The sequence below is a fragment of the Budorcas taxicolor genome, chromosome 17, assembly GCF_023091745.1.
Source record: "Budorcas taxicolor isolate Tak-1 chromosome 17, Takin1.1, whole genome shotgun sequence".
NCBI classification, from domain to species: domain Eukaryota; kingdom Metazoa; phylum Chordata; class Mammalia; order Artiodactyla; family Bovidae; genus Budorcas; species Budorcas taxicolor.
Genome location: NC_068926.1, coordinates 36,706,834 through 36,724,853, shown reverse-complemented (window position 1 = coordinate 36,724,853; position 18,020 = coordinate 36,706,834). Strand labels below are relative to the sequence as shown.

Here is an 18,020-nt window from a genome sequence, read left to right as displayed (position 1 = left end):
GATCCAGTGGATGTTGGCAATTTGATCTCTTGTTCTTCCTTTTCCAAAACCAGGTTGAACATCTGGAAGTTCACAGTTCACGTATTGCTGAAGCCTGGCTTGGAGAATTTTGAGCATTACTTTACTAATGTGTGAGATGAGTGCAATTGTGTGGTAGTTTGAGCATTCTTTGGCATTGCCTTTGTTTGGGATTGGAATGAAAACTGACCTTTTCCAGTCCTGTGGCCACTGCTGAGTTTTCCAAATTTGCTGGCATATTGAGTGCAGCACTCTCACAGCATCATCTTTCAGGATTTGAAATAGCTCAACTGGAATTCCATTACTTCCACTAACTTTGTTCATAGTGATGCTTCCTTTCTAAGGCCCACTTGATTTCACATTCCAGGTGAGTGATCACACCATAGTGATTATCTGGGTCATGAAGATCTTTTTTGTACAGTTCTTCTGTGTATTCTTGCCACCTCTTCTTAATATCTTCTGCTCTGTTAATAGTTACAGCTTTTAATTCTTGTTTAGCTAAATATTTAAAACTTCTCCCCAAATGTAGTCCCTTTTTAATGTTCCCATTTTTTTCAATAAAATCACACTGAAGAGGGGCTAACAGTAGCTTTACTGAGCTTGAAATTTTAAGATAATATAAATACTTCCATAATTTATAGACTTTTAAATATTCATGAATGATATAACCAAATATTAAAAATATATATCACAAACAATAGGCAAAACGATTTGAACAAAATTTACAAAATAAAATTCTTGAATGACCCATACATAAAATGAAAAGATGCTCAATGTCATCAAGAAAACTCAAATTATATATTATATATTAAGTTTTATAATGAATAAGACTCCTCAGAATGGATTAAATTTAAGATATGAAAAACAGCAAATGTTGCCAAAATGTGAAGTAACTGAAAATTTTATGCATTAATTTTGAGTATGTAAAATTGCACATCTACTTTGGAAAAAGTTTTAGTAATTTCTTATTCAAAGAAATGCACCTACCTTACAAAATAGGAATTCATGGCTGGCTACTGATCAAAGGGAAATGAAAATATACAGCCAAAAAGGATTTGTATAGGGATGTCCTAGGAAGCTTTATTTTTAAGAATTCCTTCCAGGTTTTCATCAATAGAAATGTATTTAAAACAAAACAGTGTAGTATATTCATATTCTGGAAAATTATTCAACAATAAAATTAAATATCTTGTTGAGAGACACAATAACAGAGATATGTCTCAATAACACTAAAATCATAAAAGAATTATATACATTCACAGATTTAGAAGATCTCTTTAACATGAAACTTCAGAGCAAGTAAAATTATATTATTGTGAAAAATATCAGAACATTGGTTGCATCAGAAGGAATGAGGGCAGAGACTGCCTAGGTAGAGGTATGAAAAAATTTTCTTGAGAAATGATGACATTTCAGTCTTGCGCCACATAGATATTGATGCTTGTTTCACAAATGCACACATTGTCCAAACTCAGAAAATAAAGACGTAAGATCTGGGTTTTCCATAGTATGGAAAATGTATTTCAATTTAAAAAAAATTCTAAATAAATATTTAACTAATGATATATAGACTTCCCAGGTGGCCCAGTGGTAAATTTGCCCAGAAATATTAAATACTTGATATAAACCTCACACAATAATTATAAGATCTATATGAAGACAACTATAAGACTTGGATGAACAAAATGAAAGAACTAAATAAATGGAGAGATAGTCCATGTCAATGGATATAAAGGTTCAATATTGTCACAATGCCAACTGTTCCCAATTTGATCCATAGATCCAATGCAATCCCAGTTAAAATCTCAGAGTCAAAATCTCTTATTTGTGTAGATATTGATAACTGATTTTAAAGCTTATTTTCAGAGGCAAAACACATATAAAATTCATACAATATTGAAAAAAAATAATAATATGGGAGGACTGACACTAATGGACTTGCTGCTGCTAAGTCGCTTCAGTCGTGCCCGACTCTTAGTGACCCCACGGACTGCAGCCTACCAGCCTCCTCTGTCCACGGGATTTTCCAGGCAAGAGTACTGGAGTGGGTTGCCATTACCTTCTCTGCTAATGGACTTAGGACTTACTATAAGTCTATAGTAATCAATAATGTATTGGTGGAACAACACAAAAAGCTCAATGTGGAACAGAGTAGAGTCCAGAGGAGACCCAGGATAATTTAATCAACTGATCTTTGATGAAAGAGTAATAACAACACAATGAAACAAAGGTATCCTTTTCAACAGATAGTGCTGGAACAACTGGACATCCCACAAATCTAAAGAAAGAAAAAAAGAAGATGGATCTAGACACAAACTTTAAGCCCTTGGCAAAATTAACCCAAAATGAATCACAGGCTTAAATGTTAAAAGAACTATACATCTCCTGAAAGACAACAAAGGAGAAAATATAAATGACCTTGAGTATGGAAATGAGTTTTAAAATAAAGATACGATGCATGAAAAAATAATTGGTAGGCTGAACTTCATTAAAATTAAAAATGTCTTCTCTGTGAAAGACAATGTCAAGAGTATGAGAAACCAAGCTACAGTCAGGAAGAAAATATTTTCAAATAGCACAACTGACTCTTATTCAAAACATACAATGAACCAGCAAAATTCAATGATAAGAAAACTAATAACCCAATTTAATAAATGGATAAAAAATCCTGAGTAGACACCTACACCAGAGAAAATATACAGATGGCAAATAAATATAAAAGTATGTTAAAAGTCATAAATGTCTTTAGTGAATGACAACTTACAACCTCATTGAGATACAACTATATGTATATCAGAATGGTTAAAATAAAAAAAAAAAAATGACCACACCAAACAGTAATAAGAATATGGAACAGCTATCATTGCTGATGAGATTGTAAAATGGTGCAGCTATTTTGGGAGACAGTATAACACTTTCTTATAAAACTGATCATGCTCTTCCACATAATTGAGTAATCAAACTCCTTGGAATTTCCCCAAATGTGTTGAAAACTTATTTTCACACAAAAGCCATACATAGATGTTTAGAGCAATTTTATTTTTAATTATCAAGTCAAATAACCAATATGTCCTTCAGTAAGTTAAGTTGTGGCACATCCAGTTAATGGAATACTATTCAGCACTAAAAAGAAACAAGCTATTAAGATATGAAAAGATATAGAGGAATCTTAAGTACATAATACTAAGAGAAAGAAGTCAATCTATATGGGGTATATTGTATATAATCCCAACATTATGACATTTTGGAAGAGGTGAAGCTGTGGAGACAATAAATGATCAATGATTATCAGAGATTATAGAAGGAGAGATAAATAAGCAGAATACAGAGTATTTTTATGATGATAAAATTATTCTGTATGATAGATACTACAATGGTGGTCACAGGTTATTGCACATGTTTAAATAAAGTGTAGAACATTGAGAATGGAACCTAAGATAAACCATGGCCCTTGAATAGTAATGATTTATCAATGTAGATTTATAAATTGTAACAAATGCACCATCTGGTGCAGGATATTGATGTGGGAGAGGCTTAAAGTGGGGTTCCAGGCAGTATATGGATACTCTTTACATTCTGTACTCAATTTTGCTGTGAACCTAAAACTGCAAGAAAAAATAAATTCTATTAAATATTGAGAAAGCAAAAAGAAGCACCTTTCTTAGGAGAAAGCAGAACCATATTCCAGCATTGCTGACCACATACGTAAGCAACCTTTTGACAAAGATGTTTAGAAAAGATTTTTTTTTTTTTTTGCTGGATGGGTCTACCGATTGGGCTTCTCAGATGGCATTAGTGGTAAAGAACCCACCTTCCATTCAGGAGATGTAAGAGACACAGGTTCCACCCCTGGGTCAGGAAGATCCCCCGGAAGAGGGCACAGCAACCCACTCCAGTATTCTTGCCTGGAGAATCCCATGGACAAAAAGCCTGGTGGGCTATAGTCCACAGAGTCACAAAGAGTCAGAAACAACTGAAATAACATAGCATGCACACAAGGGTTAAAGGAAAATGGAATTGTTACAGAAGACAGGAAATACGGATTCTCAACTGAGTAGCACCTAGCTATGTGATCTTCAGCAAAGACCATTGCCTCTCAGGCACTCGCTTTCCCCATCAGTATTTTATGTATCCAAAGATGGATTGAATACTTTTTACTGTCTTATAGATCTAAAACCACTTCATATACTAGGGATCTGATGCCAGAAACAAGCAGTGAGTAATATTAGTTTAAAATAATCCTATTCGTTTCAATAGTGATCTATATACTATAAGATTTTTATCTCTTAAACATGTTGAATGTCAAGCTCATAAATAAGAATATTTCTTTTCATTTATAATACAGAACTTTTCTAATTGAATTCTCAATAGAATTTTAATAATGAAAGATGTACAAATCAATTTATGATTAATTTTCACATTGAAGAAGTGAATATAAATGCTAGCTTGTGGTTTATTAATATTAATTTATCTCATTTGCCTGTTCTTTACTCATAACCCTTTTTCCTACATGTACAAATTTAAAGTAACCACAATGAACCCTGTTATAAACATTGATATCTGTATTCTTTTGGGGGTAGTATAGGTAGTATAATGTACTTTATTAGTGGTAGATCTGGGTATATGAATAGTTTGCTTTTCTTTAGTAAACTGATATGAACTAGCGTTATTCTCTCCACAGAAATGAGGGGAAAATATAACTAGATCTAAAGGTAAGAAAGAAGTCAATCAAAAGGAAATGAACAGTAATGAAAAAACCTGTTTAACTACACCTAGGTCCTAATATGCTGGTGCTCCTTGATCAGTAAAAGGATCAATTACTGTTCAGGGAAACAAGGATAAGTCAAGTTTTTCAATTATCTATCTATCTATATGCGTGTGTGTATGTATATATGTTCAGTTGTGTCTGACTCTTTGTGATCTCGTGGACTACAGCCTTGCTAGGCTGTGGGTTGCCATCTTCTACTCCAGGGGATCTTCCCAGTCCAGGGATCGAACCCATGTGTCTTTCATCTCCTGTATTGGAGGCAGAGTCTTTACAACTGTAAAGAATGGCAAATAGATGGAGATGGGGAAACAATGGAAACAGTGAGAGACTATTTTCTTGGGCTCCAAAATCACTACAGATGGTGACTGCAGCCATGAAATTAAAAGATGCTTGCACCTTGGAAGAAAAGATATGAACAACCTAGACAGCATATTGAAAAGCAGAGACATCACTTTGCCAACAAATGTCTGTCTAGTCAAAGTTATGGTTTTTCCAGTGGTCATGTATGGATGTGAGAGTTGGACCATAAAGAAAGCTGAGTGCCAAAGAATTGATGCTTTTGAGCTGTGGTGTTGGAGAAGACTCTTGAAAGTTCCTTGGACTGCAAGGTGATCAAACTAGTCCTTCCTAAAGGAAATCAGTCCTTAATATTCATTGGAAGGGCTGATGCTGAAACTGAAACTCCAGTACTTTGGCCACCTGATGTGAAGAACTGACTCATTGGAAAATACCCTGATGCTGGAAAAGATTGAAGGCAGGAAAACAAGGGGACAACAGAGGATGAGATGGTTGGATGGAATCACTGGCTCGATGGACATGAGTTTGAGCAAGCTTGGGGAGTTGGTGATGGACAGGGAAGCCTGGCGTGCTTCAGTCCATTGGATGGCAAAGAGTCTGACATGACTGAGCGACTGAACTGAACTGAACTGAACTGTTTACATCTGTGCCACCTGAGAAGCCTATATATCTATATCTATCATCTATATCTAAATCTATATATATATGTGTGTGTTGGGTAAGAGGAAGTACTGTAGCTCAGGTGACTTGAAAATTCATTCTAGGGTGGTAAAACAAAAAATCTTAAGTGCTCAAGACTGGTGCATAAATGGAGTTTTCTGGAATATGGACAAGCTTGGTTTTATATACTATATGAATTTGACTTTGACTAGTTTGTTACATCGGAGAAGGCAATGGCACCCCACTCCAGTACTCTTGCCTGGGAAATCCCATGCGTGGAGGAGCCTGGTAGGCTACAGTCCATGGGGTCGCTAAGAGTTGGACACGACTGAACGACTTCACTTTCACATTTCACTTTCATGCATTGGAGAAGGAAATGGCAACCCACTCCAGTGTTCTTGCCTGGAGAATCCCAGGGACAGAGGAGCCTGGTGGGCTTCCATCTATGGGGTCGCAGAGTCGGACACAACTGACACGACTTAGCAGCAGCAGCAGCAGTTTGTTACATATTGTTGAATATACATAAGTAGAAGACTAATGTTTCCCATTTTTAACATTTCACAACTTAAAATCTTAAAATGAAAACAGCTCTTTCTTCAAGTTTATAACAACTACTTTTAAAGCTTTACAAAAAGTATCTTAAGGTAGCCTCATTGAAGTGTTAAGGAACAGACTTTATGCATCCTACACATCTGTAATGATAGTACTGCTTTGATAATTCATTCTCAAAAAGATCAAATGACTAGTAGGTTTTTATCTTGAGAATCTTAGAGACCAGATATATTTCTTTATTGACTTAATTTTGCCTAGCAAAATGATTCAGTCTACCACATGCTGAATTTTCCCCAGATTAGCAAATATATTCCAGTTTAAATGAATAAACTTGCAAGCAACACATCCAAAGGTCAACAAAACTTTTTTTTTTTTTCTTAAAGTTCTAGAAAGGACAAAATGAACCAGCAAAAAGTACAATGAAGTTGTAACTATGTACTTGATTTGCAAATCAGTTTTAAAACACACACAGCATCAGTTTAGGCCTTAGATATACTTGATGGTGACTCTGATTTCCTGACACCGGTAGTACTACCAATGTATTTTGGGAGACAATCCTCCATGAACCCATAATGTTTTTGCAAATCTTATGGATAGAGACACTGACTGTCATTTGCCTTGTGATCTATTCAAAGATGTTTGAACAGCAAGAAGCTCTGTAACACAAAGATAATGTTCCCATCCAGAGCAAGCGGCAAGTGTATGGAAAGCCTTAGAAGACAGAGTCTGTATCTCCAATTTGAGCAAAGGAAAGGACTACGGACTGCTCAGTATCCTAAAGATAACTTCTTCCTTTGGTGCAATGAATAAGAATTATGGTCCATATGGTGTCCTTAACTCACAGATCTTCTACATCTTATGGTGTATGCTGGTATAAACTGGAAACTGAACTCCAGGCACTAGGTCAATTAAGGGTAGAATTTCATTTCTCAGGAAAAAAAAAATTAATGTTCTTCTTTTTCAAACATTTTTTTATGAAAAAAATCAGATTTGCATTTATCTAATAATTAGGAATATTGAGCATTTTTCATGAGCTTTTGGCCATCTGTATATCTTCTTTGGAGAAATGTCTATTTAGATCTTCTGCCCATTTTTTATTTCATTTTTTATATTGATCTGTTAGAGCTATTTCTATACTGTGGAGATTAATTACTTGTCAGCCACATTATTTGCAAATATTTTCTCACATTCTGTAGGCTTTTTGTTTTATTTGTTTATTTTGCTATGCAAAATCTTTTGAGTTTAATTAGGTCCAATTTGTTTACTTTTGTTTTTATTGCCATTACTCTCTGAGACAAATTCTTAAAAATATTGCTGTGATTAATGTCAAAGAGCATCCTATCTATGTTTCCTTGAGTTTTATAGTATCTGGTCTTACATTTAGGTCTTTAATACATTTTGATTAAATGTATTATTAATTTTTTGTGTATGGTATTAGAGATGTTCTAACTACATCCTTTAACATAGAGCTGCCAAGTTTTCTCAGCACCACTTGTTGCAGGGAATGTCTTTTCTCTATTGTATATTCTTGCCTCCTTTGTGTAAATTAATTGACCATAGGTGTGTGGGGTTTTCTCTCAGCATTATGTCCTATTACACTGATCTATATTTCTGTTTTTGTGCCAGTGCCATACTTTTATGTTTACTATGGCTTTGCTGTATAGTTTAAAGTCAGGGAGCATGACAACTCCAACTCTGCTCTCTTTTTCCCAAGATTAGTTTAGCTATTCCAGGTCTTTGTGTTTCTATACAAATTTTAAAAATTTTTATTCAAACTCTGAGAAAAGACAAGAAATGCAGATCAAAACTATAATCAGGTATCACTTCACATTGGTCAAAATGGCCATCATCAAAATTCTACAAATAAAAAGCAATAGAGAGGTTGCAGAGAAAATAAGAACACTCCTACACTGTTGGTGGGAATGTAAATTAGTACAGCCACTAGGGAGAACTGCATGGAAGTTCCTTAATAAAACTAATAAAATCATATGATGTTGCAATCCCACTCCTGGGCATGTATCTAGACAGAATCATAATTTGAAAAGATGCATACACCCCAATGTTCCAGTAGCACTATTTACATAACCAAGACATGGAAGTAACAAATGTATAATGACAGATGAATGGATAAATAAGATGTGGTACATATACACAATGGAACATTACTCAGCCATAAAAAAGAATGAAATAATGTCATTTGCAGCAACATGGATGAACCTAGAGATTATCATAATAAATGAAGTAAGCCAGACAGAGAGGAATAAATATCATATGATATTGCTTATATATGGAGTATAGAAAACAAATGATACAAATAAGCTTATATGCAAAAATGAAATAGACACACATACACAGAAAACAAACTTATGGTTACCAATGGGGAAAGGAAAGGACAGATAAATGAGGAGTTTGAAATTAACATGGATACACTAATATATATATATATATATATATATATAATATATAAACAAGGGCCTACTATATAGCACAGGGAGCTATACTCAATATTTCACAATAACTTGTAAGAGAAAATAATATTTAAAAATGTATCTATATGTGTGAATAACAATCATTTTGCTGTGCACCTGAAACTAACACAAATTTTTAAATCAATTATACTTCAATGAAAACATTAAAAATTTATTACTAATACATTTTAATACATTTGAAATGCATTAACATTATTCAATCATTAAGATATACATGTAATAAATATATTGATATATTAATTAATATATTCCTTAACATTTACTTAATTAATGACAATAATGTCTTCATTTCCTTCTTCATGACTATTTTTCCTATTAGATAATGGTCCAGATTACTTCTTGACCTCTGAAAAATACATTAACATTTTAAAGGGTCTTCCCTCAAACATGCTGGAAGCAGTCAGATATTTCAGATGGAATGGCACAATTTTTCATCAGCCAGGAAATAATGCTCCTGGGTTTGCCTGAAGGTTTCTATCCTCTCAGCAGTCGTGGTTTTGATGTGCTATTTAATTTTTCTCTCCTTCCCTACAGTTCTCCTTTGCCACTCTTCACGAATCCACATCTATCACTCTTTTAATACTAAAAGTAAAGCATAACCTCCTGTAAATGACTTCTTTGAATTATATTGTACTGCTATGCATAGCAACACTCTCTGGACTTATTAAATTACACAAACACTTTGCCCCATTTGCACCAGTAACTTGTTTCATAGACAAACATTTTGATTTTGTAAGTAAAGGAATCATGATGCAATTTTGATTTGCTCTGTACTATAAATCTGGAGATTGCATTCTCTGGCCACAAAAAGTTATACCCATTTTAAGACTTTTCAGTGGTCCCACTAGGTATACTCAAAGGGCACTCCTTACGGTCCTCATAATCTTCCCTCAAGCCTGGCTTTGATCATCAGTATCAGCAAACAGTGTAGCAGTGTGATCAGTGCTGTAAGTAAGAAAAGGGAAGGAAGATAACACACTGAATCTAAAGAATTTTACAGTGAACTGATAGGGTATATGACGATATGCTGAAATAATAGTCCATGCATATTATAGGACCGTGACTACAACAGGGCAGGCCTCCTAGGTGGTACAGTGGTAAAGAATCCACCCGCCACTGCAGGAGATGCAAGAGTCATGGGTTCAATCCCTGGGTCAGAAAGACCCATCGGAGTTGGAACTGGCAACCCATTCCAGTATTCTTGCCTGGAAAATTAGATGGACAGAGCAGCCAGACAGGCTAAAGTCCATGAGGTCAAAAGGAGTCAACACAGCTGAGTGATTGAGCATGCACGCACAACTACAATATTCATTGTGATAGGAAATGATCAGTTCAGTTCAGTTCAGTTGCTCAGTCATGTCCAACTTTGCGAACCCATAGATTGAAGCACATCAGGCCTCCCTCTCCATCACTAACTCCTGGCGTTTACTCAAATTCACGTCCATTGAGTCAGTGATGCCATCCAAGGACATCATCCTCTGTCATCCCCTTCTCCTCTCCTCCTCAATATCTTTCCCAACCTTGAGGTCTTTTCAAATGAGTCAGTTCTTCACATCAGGTATCCAAAGTATTGCAGTTTCAGCTTCAGCATCAGTCCTTCCAATGAATATTCAGGATGATCTCCTTTAGGATGGACTGGTTGGATCTCCTTGCAGTCCAAGGGACTCCCAAGAGTCTTCTCCAACACCACAGCTCAAAAGCCTCAATTCTTTGGTGCTCAGTTCTCTGTATAGTCCAACTCTCACATCCATGCATGACTGCTGGAAATTATGTCTCTGCTTTTTAATATGCTGTCTAGGTTGGTCATAGCTTTTCTTCCAAGGAGCAAGCATCTTTTAGTAGGAAATTATGAGCCAGAAGAATACAGAAAGAAGAAAGAAATATTGGATGAAAGAGAAGACAAAAAGCCTTGGAATAGAAATGAAAAAAGAAACCAAGGTAGTAGAGGAAAAAGTGTACAGAATTTTTTGTTAGATGATAAGAGTTTACGTTCTAGTTCTCTAGGACAGAAAATGATAATTCCAAAATAGCAGACATCTCCCAAATCTCAGTGGTTTAAAACAGAAGACCTTCCCCTCATTTCTTATTCCAAGATAATCACTAATTGCCAGGGAGTTTTAGTCATCCTAGTTGATTTAGACACTTGGCATGATTAAGCAGGCACTCCCTTGAACAGATGCTGTTTGACATGCTAGAAGAAAAAAGACAATTCAGGACGGTTTTACAATTGGGATCAAATGTTCAGCCCAGAGGCATTCCATGGTACTGTTTAACAACTTGCTAGCCAGAACTAGACACATAGTCACTTTAAGCACAAAGGGACTAATGTGATCAGAATGCAGGGAGAATAGGGAATACATGGCACACAGGATAAATTAACACAAAAGTACTCACTGTAGAGTGGTTATTAAAATATACAGGCTTTATATTAAATCCTAATCCTGCTTCCCAACATTTAAGTGTGTTGTATTAAACAACTACTAAACATTCGTGAAGCCTAGTTTTCTCTTCTATCAAACAGTAATAAAAGCACTTACAACATACGAACCTTCATATAATTAAACCAATGTACAGAATAAAGCTAACAGAGTACCTAGTATACAGTAAATGCCCTGTGATACTAAGTTCTGTGTGACCTGCTCTGAGTATATCAATTCTGAAGATGGTTCAAAGTATAGAAAACTTCAGGGAATTTTCTCACAAATGCTCATAGTAACCAATAGGTACTGTGTGTGAACTGTGTGAGTATATGCTCAATCATGTCTGATTCTGTGACCCCCATGGACTGTATAGCCCACCAGGCTCCTATGTCCATGTGATTTTTCTAGGCAAGATAAATGGAGTGGGTTACCATTTCCTGGAGGAAGCACAAACTGGAATCAGGATTGCTGGAAGAAATATCAATGACCTCAGATATGTAGATGACACCACACTTATGGCAGAATACCAAGAAGAACTAAAGAGATTCTTGATGAAAGTGAAGGAGGAGAGTGAAAAACATTCAGAAAACTAAGATCTTGGCATCCGGTCCCATCACTTCATGGCAAATAGATGGGAAAATAATGGAAACAGTGACAGACTTTATTTTATTGAACTCCAAAATCACTGCAGATGGTGACTGCAGCCATGAAATTAAAAACCACTTGCTCCTTGGAAGAAAAGTTATGACCAACCTAGACAGCATATTAAAAAGTAGAGACATTACTTTGCCAACAAAACTCCATCTAGTCAAAGTTATGATTTTTCCAGTAGTCATGCATGGATGTGAGAGTTTTACTATAAAGAAAACTGAACACTGGAGAATGGATGCTTTTGAACTGTGGAGTTGGAGAAGATTCTTGAGAGTCCCTTGGACTGCAAAGAGATCCATCAGTCCATCATAAAAGAAATTAGTCCTGAATATTCATTGGAAGGAATGATGCTGAAGCTGAAACTCCAATACTTTGGTCACCTGATGTGAAGAACTGACTCATTTGAAAAGATCCTGTTGCTGGGAAAGATATTGAGGGCGAGAGGAGAGGGGGACAATGGAGGATAAGATGGTTAGATGGCATCACCAATTGAATGGACATGAGTTTGAGTAAGCTCCAGGAGTTGGTAATGGGCAGGGAAGAATGGGTTTGTAAAGAGTCGGACACAACTGAGTGACTGAACTGAACCATTTCTGCTTCAGAGATCTTTCCAACCCTGCGCATTGGCATGTGAATTCTTTATTGCTGAGCCACCTAGGAGCCCCCTATAGTAACTACTATGCTCAAAACCAGTGACAGACCAGCAGTTAGGGTGGTGACTATAGCTTCCGAGTGAGTCTTCATTGGGAGATTGACCTAAACTATAGCTACAGTAATATTTGTATTGCTAAGTCACTTTGGTCTTATCCAACTTTATGCTGCCCTATTAGGAGAAGACATTCATTTCAGTCTAGCCAAGAAAACATACATGGAAACACTGTGATTGTGCTTATGGAAGGGGAGAAGGAACAATTTGAAAGGACATTAGATGTTTCTCCTTGAAGCCAGTGTCACTTTGCTTTACTAACATTATCTTTATCCTTTCTGATCCTTCTTCCCCATCTGTGTTCTACCTATGCTTTCATGGGCTTCTTACTAATCTCATTTTTCTGTCTGATCCTCTCTCTTTCCATTAAGAAAGTTACTTTTCCTCTCAGGTTTTAATACTGTCATTTGGATAAGCAGGAAAAATATTCCCTGTATCCAAGGATTACTGTGAATTAAATCACAACAGTTAATGTATATGAAAGTTTGTAGCACAATATAGTGGAGAAGGCAATGGCACCCCACTCCAGTACTCTTGCCTGGAAAATCCCACAGGAGGAGGAGCCTGGTAGGCTGCAGTCCATGGGGTCACAAAGAGTCGGACACGACTGAGGACTTCACTTTCACTTTTCACTTTCATGCATTAGAGAAGGAAATGGCAACCCACTCCAGTGTTCTTACCTGGAGAATCCCAGGGACAGGGGAGCTTGGTAGTCTGCCGTCTCAGCCCCCTTAGATACATATTATGGACTATAATTAAGATTTCTATAATTAGCATGATGGATTTATGTTACTCATTTTTATCTTGAGACACAATATATATTTGCAATCACACATGTGTATACAAAGTTATAAATGATACAATTATGTACACATATGTTTATACCTATACTACACTACGCTATGTATGGTCTTCCCTAGTGGCTCAGATAGTTAAGAATCTGCCTGCAATGCAGGAGACATGGATTGATCCATTGGTTGGGAAGATCCCCTGGAGAAGGCAATGGCAATCCTCTCGAATTTTCTTGCCTGGAGAATTCCTTGGACAGAGGAACCTGGCAGGCTACAGTCCGAGGGGTCACAAAGAGTCAGTCAGGACTCAGTGACTAACATTTTCACTTTCACTTTCACTGTGTAATCTGACAAGTAAATCGCACATTTCCGTTTTTGCTCCCAAAAGGGGATTCATTATACAACTGACACACAAATATTTGAGAAATTTCCGTTCTGTACATACATTTGTTCAGACTCAAAGAACTGACACCTCTCTGGGGACAATGCGATCAAAACTCAAAATCTAGTGTATTTATTATATATTTTAGTGTTTTGTAGTTAGCAACTAATATTTATGCTAGTGAGACCTATCCAAATAGAAAATCTCCTTATGCATTCCCTAAGTCTTACAGATTTATAGATGTTTCTAATCTTTTTTATTTAAATAAAACTATGCAAGTTAAAAATAACAAATGCAAGGAAATAAATTTATACAATGCTATTAAATAATGTATTTAAAAATTTTTTATTAAGTATAGCCCAGTTGATTTTTCTCTGGAAAAATGATAGAAAAGGAAATTATTTTAATGTATTATTAATTATAATATGATATAATTATACACACATATATCATCTTGATTTAAGCCTTATTCTAGTCAGTGATGGAATCGTTCACTATAAATACGTTTGTTTCTTTTTACTGTCCTAGGTGCTGTGCTATAGCAAGATGAATAGTGTGAGTGTTTAGTCACTATGTTGTGTCCAACTCTTTTGGGACCCCGTGGACTGTAGCCCGCCAGGCTCCTCTGTCCATGAGATACTGAAGTGGGTTGCCATTTCCTTCTCTAGGGGGTATACCAGACCCAGGGATCAAACTCCCATCTACAATGCAGGCAGATGCTTTACCTCTGAGTCACCAGGGAAGCCAAAGATGAATAGTAGCTTACATCATAATGGAAAGAAACATCCAGCAAACTAATAAGTAAATGAAATACATATTTTGACAAATAATGGTATTCTAGAGTGAACCTTTACAGGGGGTCAAGGGAATGTCTATGTTTGTTCCATTTTCAGTTATGGTTTGGGAAAACCTCTCCTATAAAGCAGACTGTGAGCCTAATTGGAGTGGAAAGAAGTGAGAGAAAGACAATCAGAAGCTTTTAATTTTAATTAGATCCCATTTGTTTATTTTTGCTTTTATTTCCAGTATTCTGGGAGGTAAAAAAGACACAGATGTGTATAACGGACTTTTGGACTCAGAGGGAGAGGGAGAGGGTGGGATGATTTGGGAGAATGGCATTGTAACATGTATACTATCATGTAAGAATTGAATCGCCAGTCTATGTCCGACGCAGGATACAGCATGCTTGGGGCTGGTGCACGGTGATGACCCAGAGAGACGTTATGGGGAGGGAGGTGGGTGGGGGGTTCATGTTTGGGAACGCATGTACACCCGTGGTGGATTCATGTCAATGTATGGCAAAACCAATACAGTATTGTAAATTAAAATAAAGGAAAAAAATAAAATTGGATTAATAAAAAAAATAATAATAATTAAAAAAAAGAAAGACAATCAGGTATTCTTCGGATTCAAATAGTGACTAATTCAAAAATAAATAAATGCTATAATGAGATTAGTCTTCAAGGTCTTGGAGAAGGAAAAGTACATCCCAGTGGTTGGATTGAGGTTGATAATGAGGGGAAAGTATCTGCTGGGGTTTTGCAGGAACTTAACAGAACTCAGGGAGCTTCTTAATTCCTACCAGATACACACTTTCACACACACACACAGAGTCACAGAATTATTTTTATAGCTTAATGTCACCTCTGTCTCAAGTCATTTGAAAGTTAGGTATTGTCATAACATTCTCTGCCTCTCTGCTCCTAAATACCAGCAGTCATGTTCCTTTTCTAACTATGTAGAGGTAAGGATTCACAGAGAAGGAAAAGATTGGGAGGTGACTTGGACCATTTTGGGTGAGTATTAGTGTTTCTAAAACTGGTTTAACTCATTGTGTTGTTTCATTTCTTTAAAGGTTTCTTAAATTACACAGCAATGCATGGTAAGTGATTTATCTGCAATGTCCAAATTTAATTCAAAATTATTTATAAATAATACACAACAATCTGTGATGTTACATTTAACAAAGGAACAATCAAAACGTTTAGTCAGGCATTCTACCTGCTATTTTTCTGCCATTGATTCAATCACATAGTATCTACTAGGCACCAGGAATAAAAAGATTAGAAAGGCACAGTTCTAGACCTCAAGACATATAACATAGGGCAGTTCACAGTATGGAATAAATATTCACTGGGTCTGTAATAGTATGAGTCAGTATGTTGAATTGATAATGTGTTTTCAGAGCATTCATAAAGTTATGGAGTTATTATATCTAAGTTTGGAGCTGGAACAAAACTTATTGTTAGTCCATGAAGTAGGGGAAATGAATGATAATAGAAAAATAGTGGGATAAGGCCAATTCTCCAATTGTATTTATCTAGAATGAACATTTTAATAGCTTATTTACTTTTACATGCAACTAAACTTCTATAATAATTTTTTACTTTAAAGTATAGTTTATTTTCTACTTATTTTCTCTTTGATATCCTGTCATATCTATTCTGCATGCTATACCTTAGCTTGTTGAAATATTTAATAAATGTATGTGTTCCAAAAATTCCTTAATGTTCTAAGAATTTTTTAATTTCTTATCTATAGAATGAAAATAGATACACTTTCATAAGTTTGGTTTGAAGATTAAATAAAACAATAAATTTAACAGCTTAGCCTAATGTCTGGCAGATAAAAATCCCAGAAAAGGTTAGTGACTTTGTCAAAATACTACGCTGTTATGAAAGAATTTCAGCAAAAATATATGCAATGTAAGTGCTACTATCATGTAGTGACTATAAAGGACAAAGTCAATATAGTTATGTTTGTTTATTTCAAGTGATTTTTAAAAGATAAGTAGCATAAGAAATCCTAAAATGTATATGTTCTTTTCAATTTCAGCATTTTTTTGTCTTTTTTCCACTCTCTAGGAAAACCAAAATGTATTATAAACTTTTATTTGATTGAATAAAATGTTGTTTAAGTACTTTACTTGCAGTATCATGATGTGTTATTAAAAGCACTAGCTCAATTTATTGTAAGTATACAATCTATGGAATTTATAAAAATCCTAATGTCAACTTATTTATTTCTTGAAAATATTTAACATCAATAAATGAAGTATTTCCTATTAGACAACCTGAAATTATTATGATTTTTGTGAAATTAAAATGTCTAATGATTTTTAAAAGAACAAAAACTTTGCCAAACTATATGTCTCTAGATGGTATAGGCATCCTTTTTTGTTTATCTTAATGGCAAATTCAAGAACATAACACTTTTGGTTTAGTTTGAAGTTATAAACTTAAAATTAATATGGAAATAATAGAAATTATCTGGGTGATTCGGTCTTGACATACTTATTTTTATAAGTCCTATCCTATTTCTTCATGTGAAATTTTAATGACACGTTTTTTTAAATAGTCCATCTCTATACTTTGTCAAAAGTAATCCCCCAAATTGTATTTCTAAAAGCTTTTTTATATAAATATAAATTATACTCTGAACGTATATTCTTCAATAAGCACTCCTAGGTGAGTGGTAAACCAGAGAACCAACAGTTTAGTTCATTATGAGCAAGTCCAGAATGGTAAGGTACCTTGTGTCGCAATCTTATTAGAGGTTGGTAGGATTTAAGGCCATATCCTGCTTCTTTGGTTGGCCTTCCTTCAGACTCCAGAAAAATGAATCCAAGAATCAAAACAGCTGACCAGCACTTAAACATCCTTATTGCTTTCACCTGTGAAAATTAACATTGCAAATAATCAGAAAACACATTCTAAATTGAAGAAATATATCAAAAATATTCAATAACAAATAGAATTCTCCATAGAATTAATCAAAACTCAGCAGCAGTTGCCAACTGAATCCATAATAGGTAAGCATCTTCGAATAAAGATTATAATTCTTCTTGACATAAGAAATATTGTGTTTTTTTCACACATACAGCTTTATATAACATTGAATTAGTAGACATTTAGGGGCCAATAAAAATATTGAGGTAAAATAAACACAAGCTGAAAGAAATTTTTTTCAAAAGAGAGAAAACATTAAACCATGATTAATTTTCTAATCATCTATACAGGATACATTTATCAACATGTATAAATCTCAAAGTTCTCTTTGAGTATATCCAATGAAAAGTGCTTAATAAAACTGTAGCTATTATAATTTACTGGTAAATATCAGTGAAATGTTAATGAGATAGTCTTCTATAGCAGCAATCCCCAATCTTTATGACACCAGGGACCAGTTTCCTGGAATAGAATTTCCATGGGGGTGGGGTGGGGTGGTTCAGGCAATAATGCAAGCAATGGGGAGTGATGGAGAGCAGCAGATGAAGCTTTGCTTGC

General features: G+C 35.2%; 1 protein-coding gene across 1 annotated transcript in view; it reads right to left on the bottom strand.

Annotated features, from left to right (window-relative positions):
- FSTL5 (follistatin like 5) overlaps positions 1 to 17,392 on the bottom strand; it is an 858,755-nt gene extending 841,363 nt beyond the window's left edge. The window contains exon 1 of the mRNA XM_052654835.1: positions 17,267 to 17,392. Coding sequence (XP_052510795.1) covers positions 17,267 to 17,392 — 126 coding nt within the window. The remainder of the gene's footprint in view (positions 1 to 17,266) is intronic.
- Between the last annotated feature and the right edge of the window lie 628 nt (positions 17,393 to 18,020).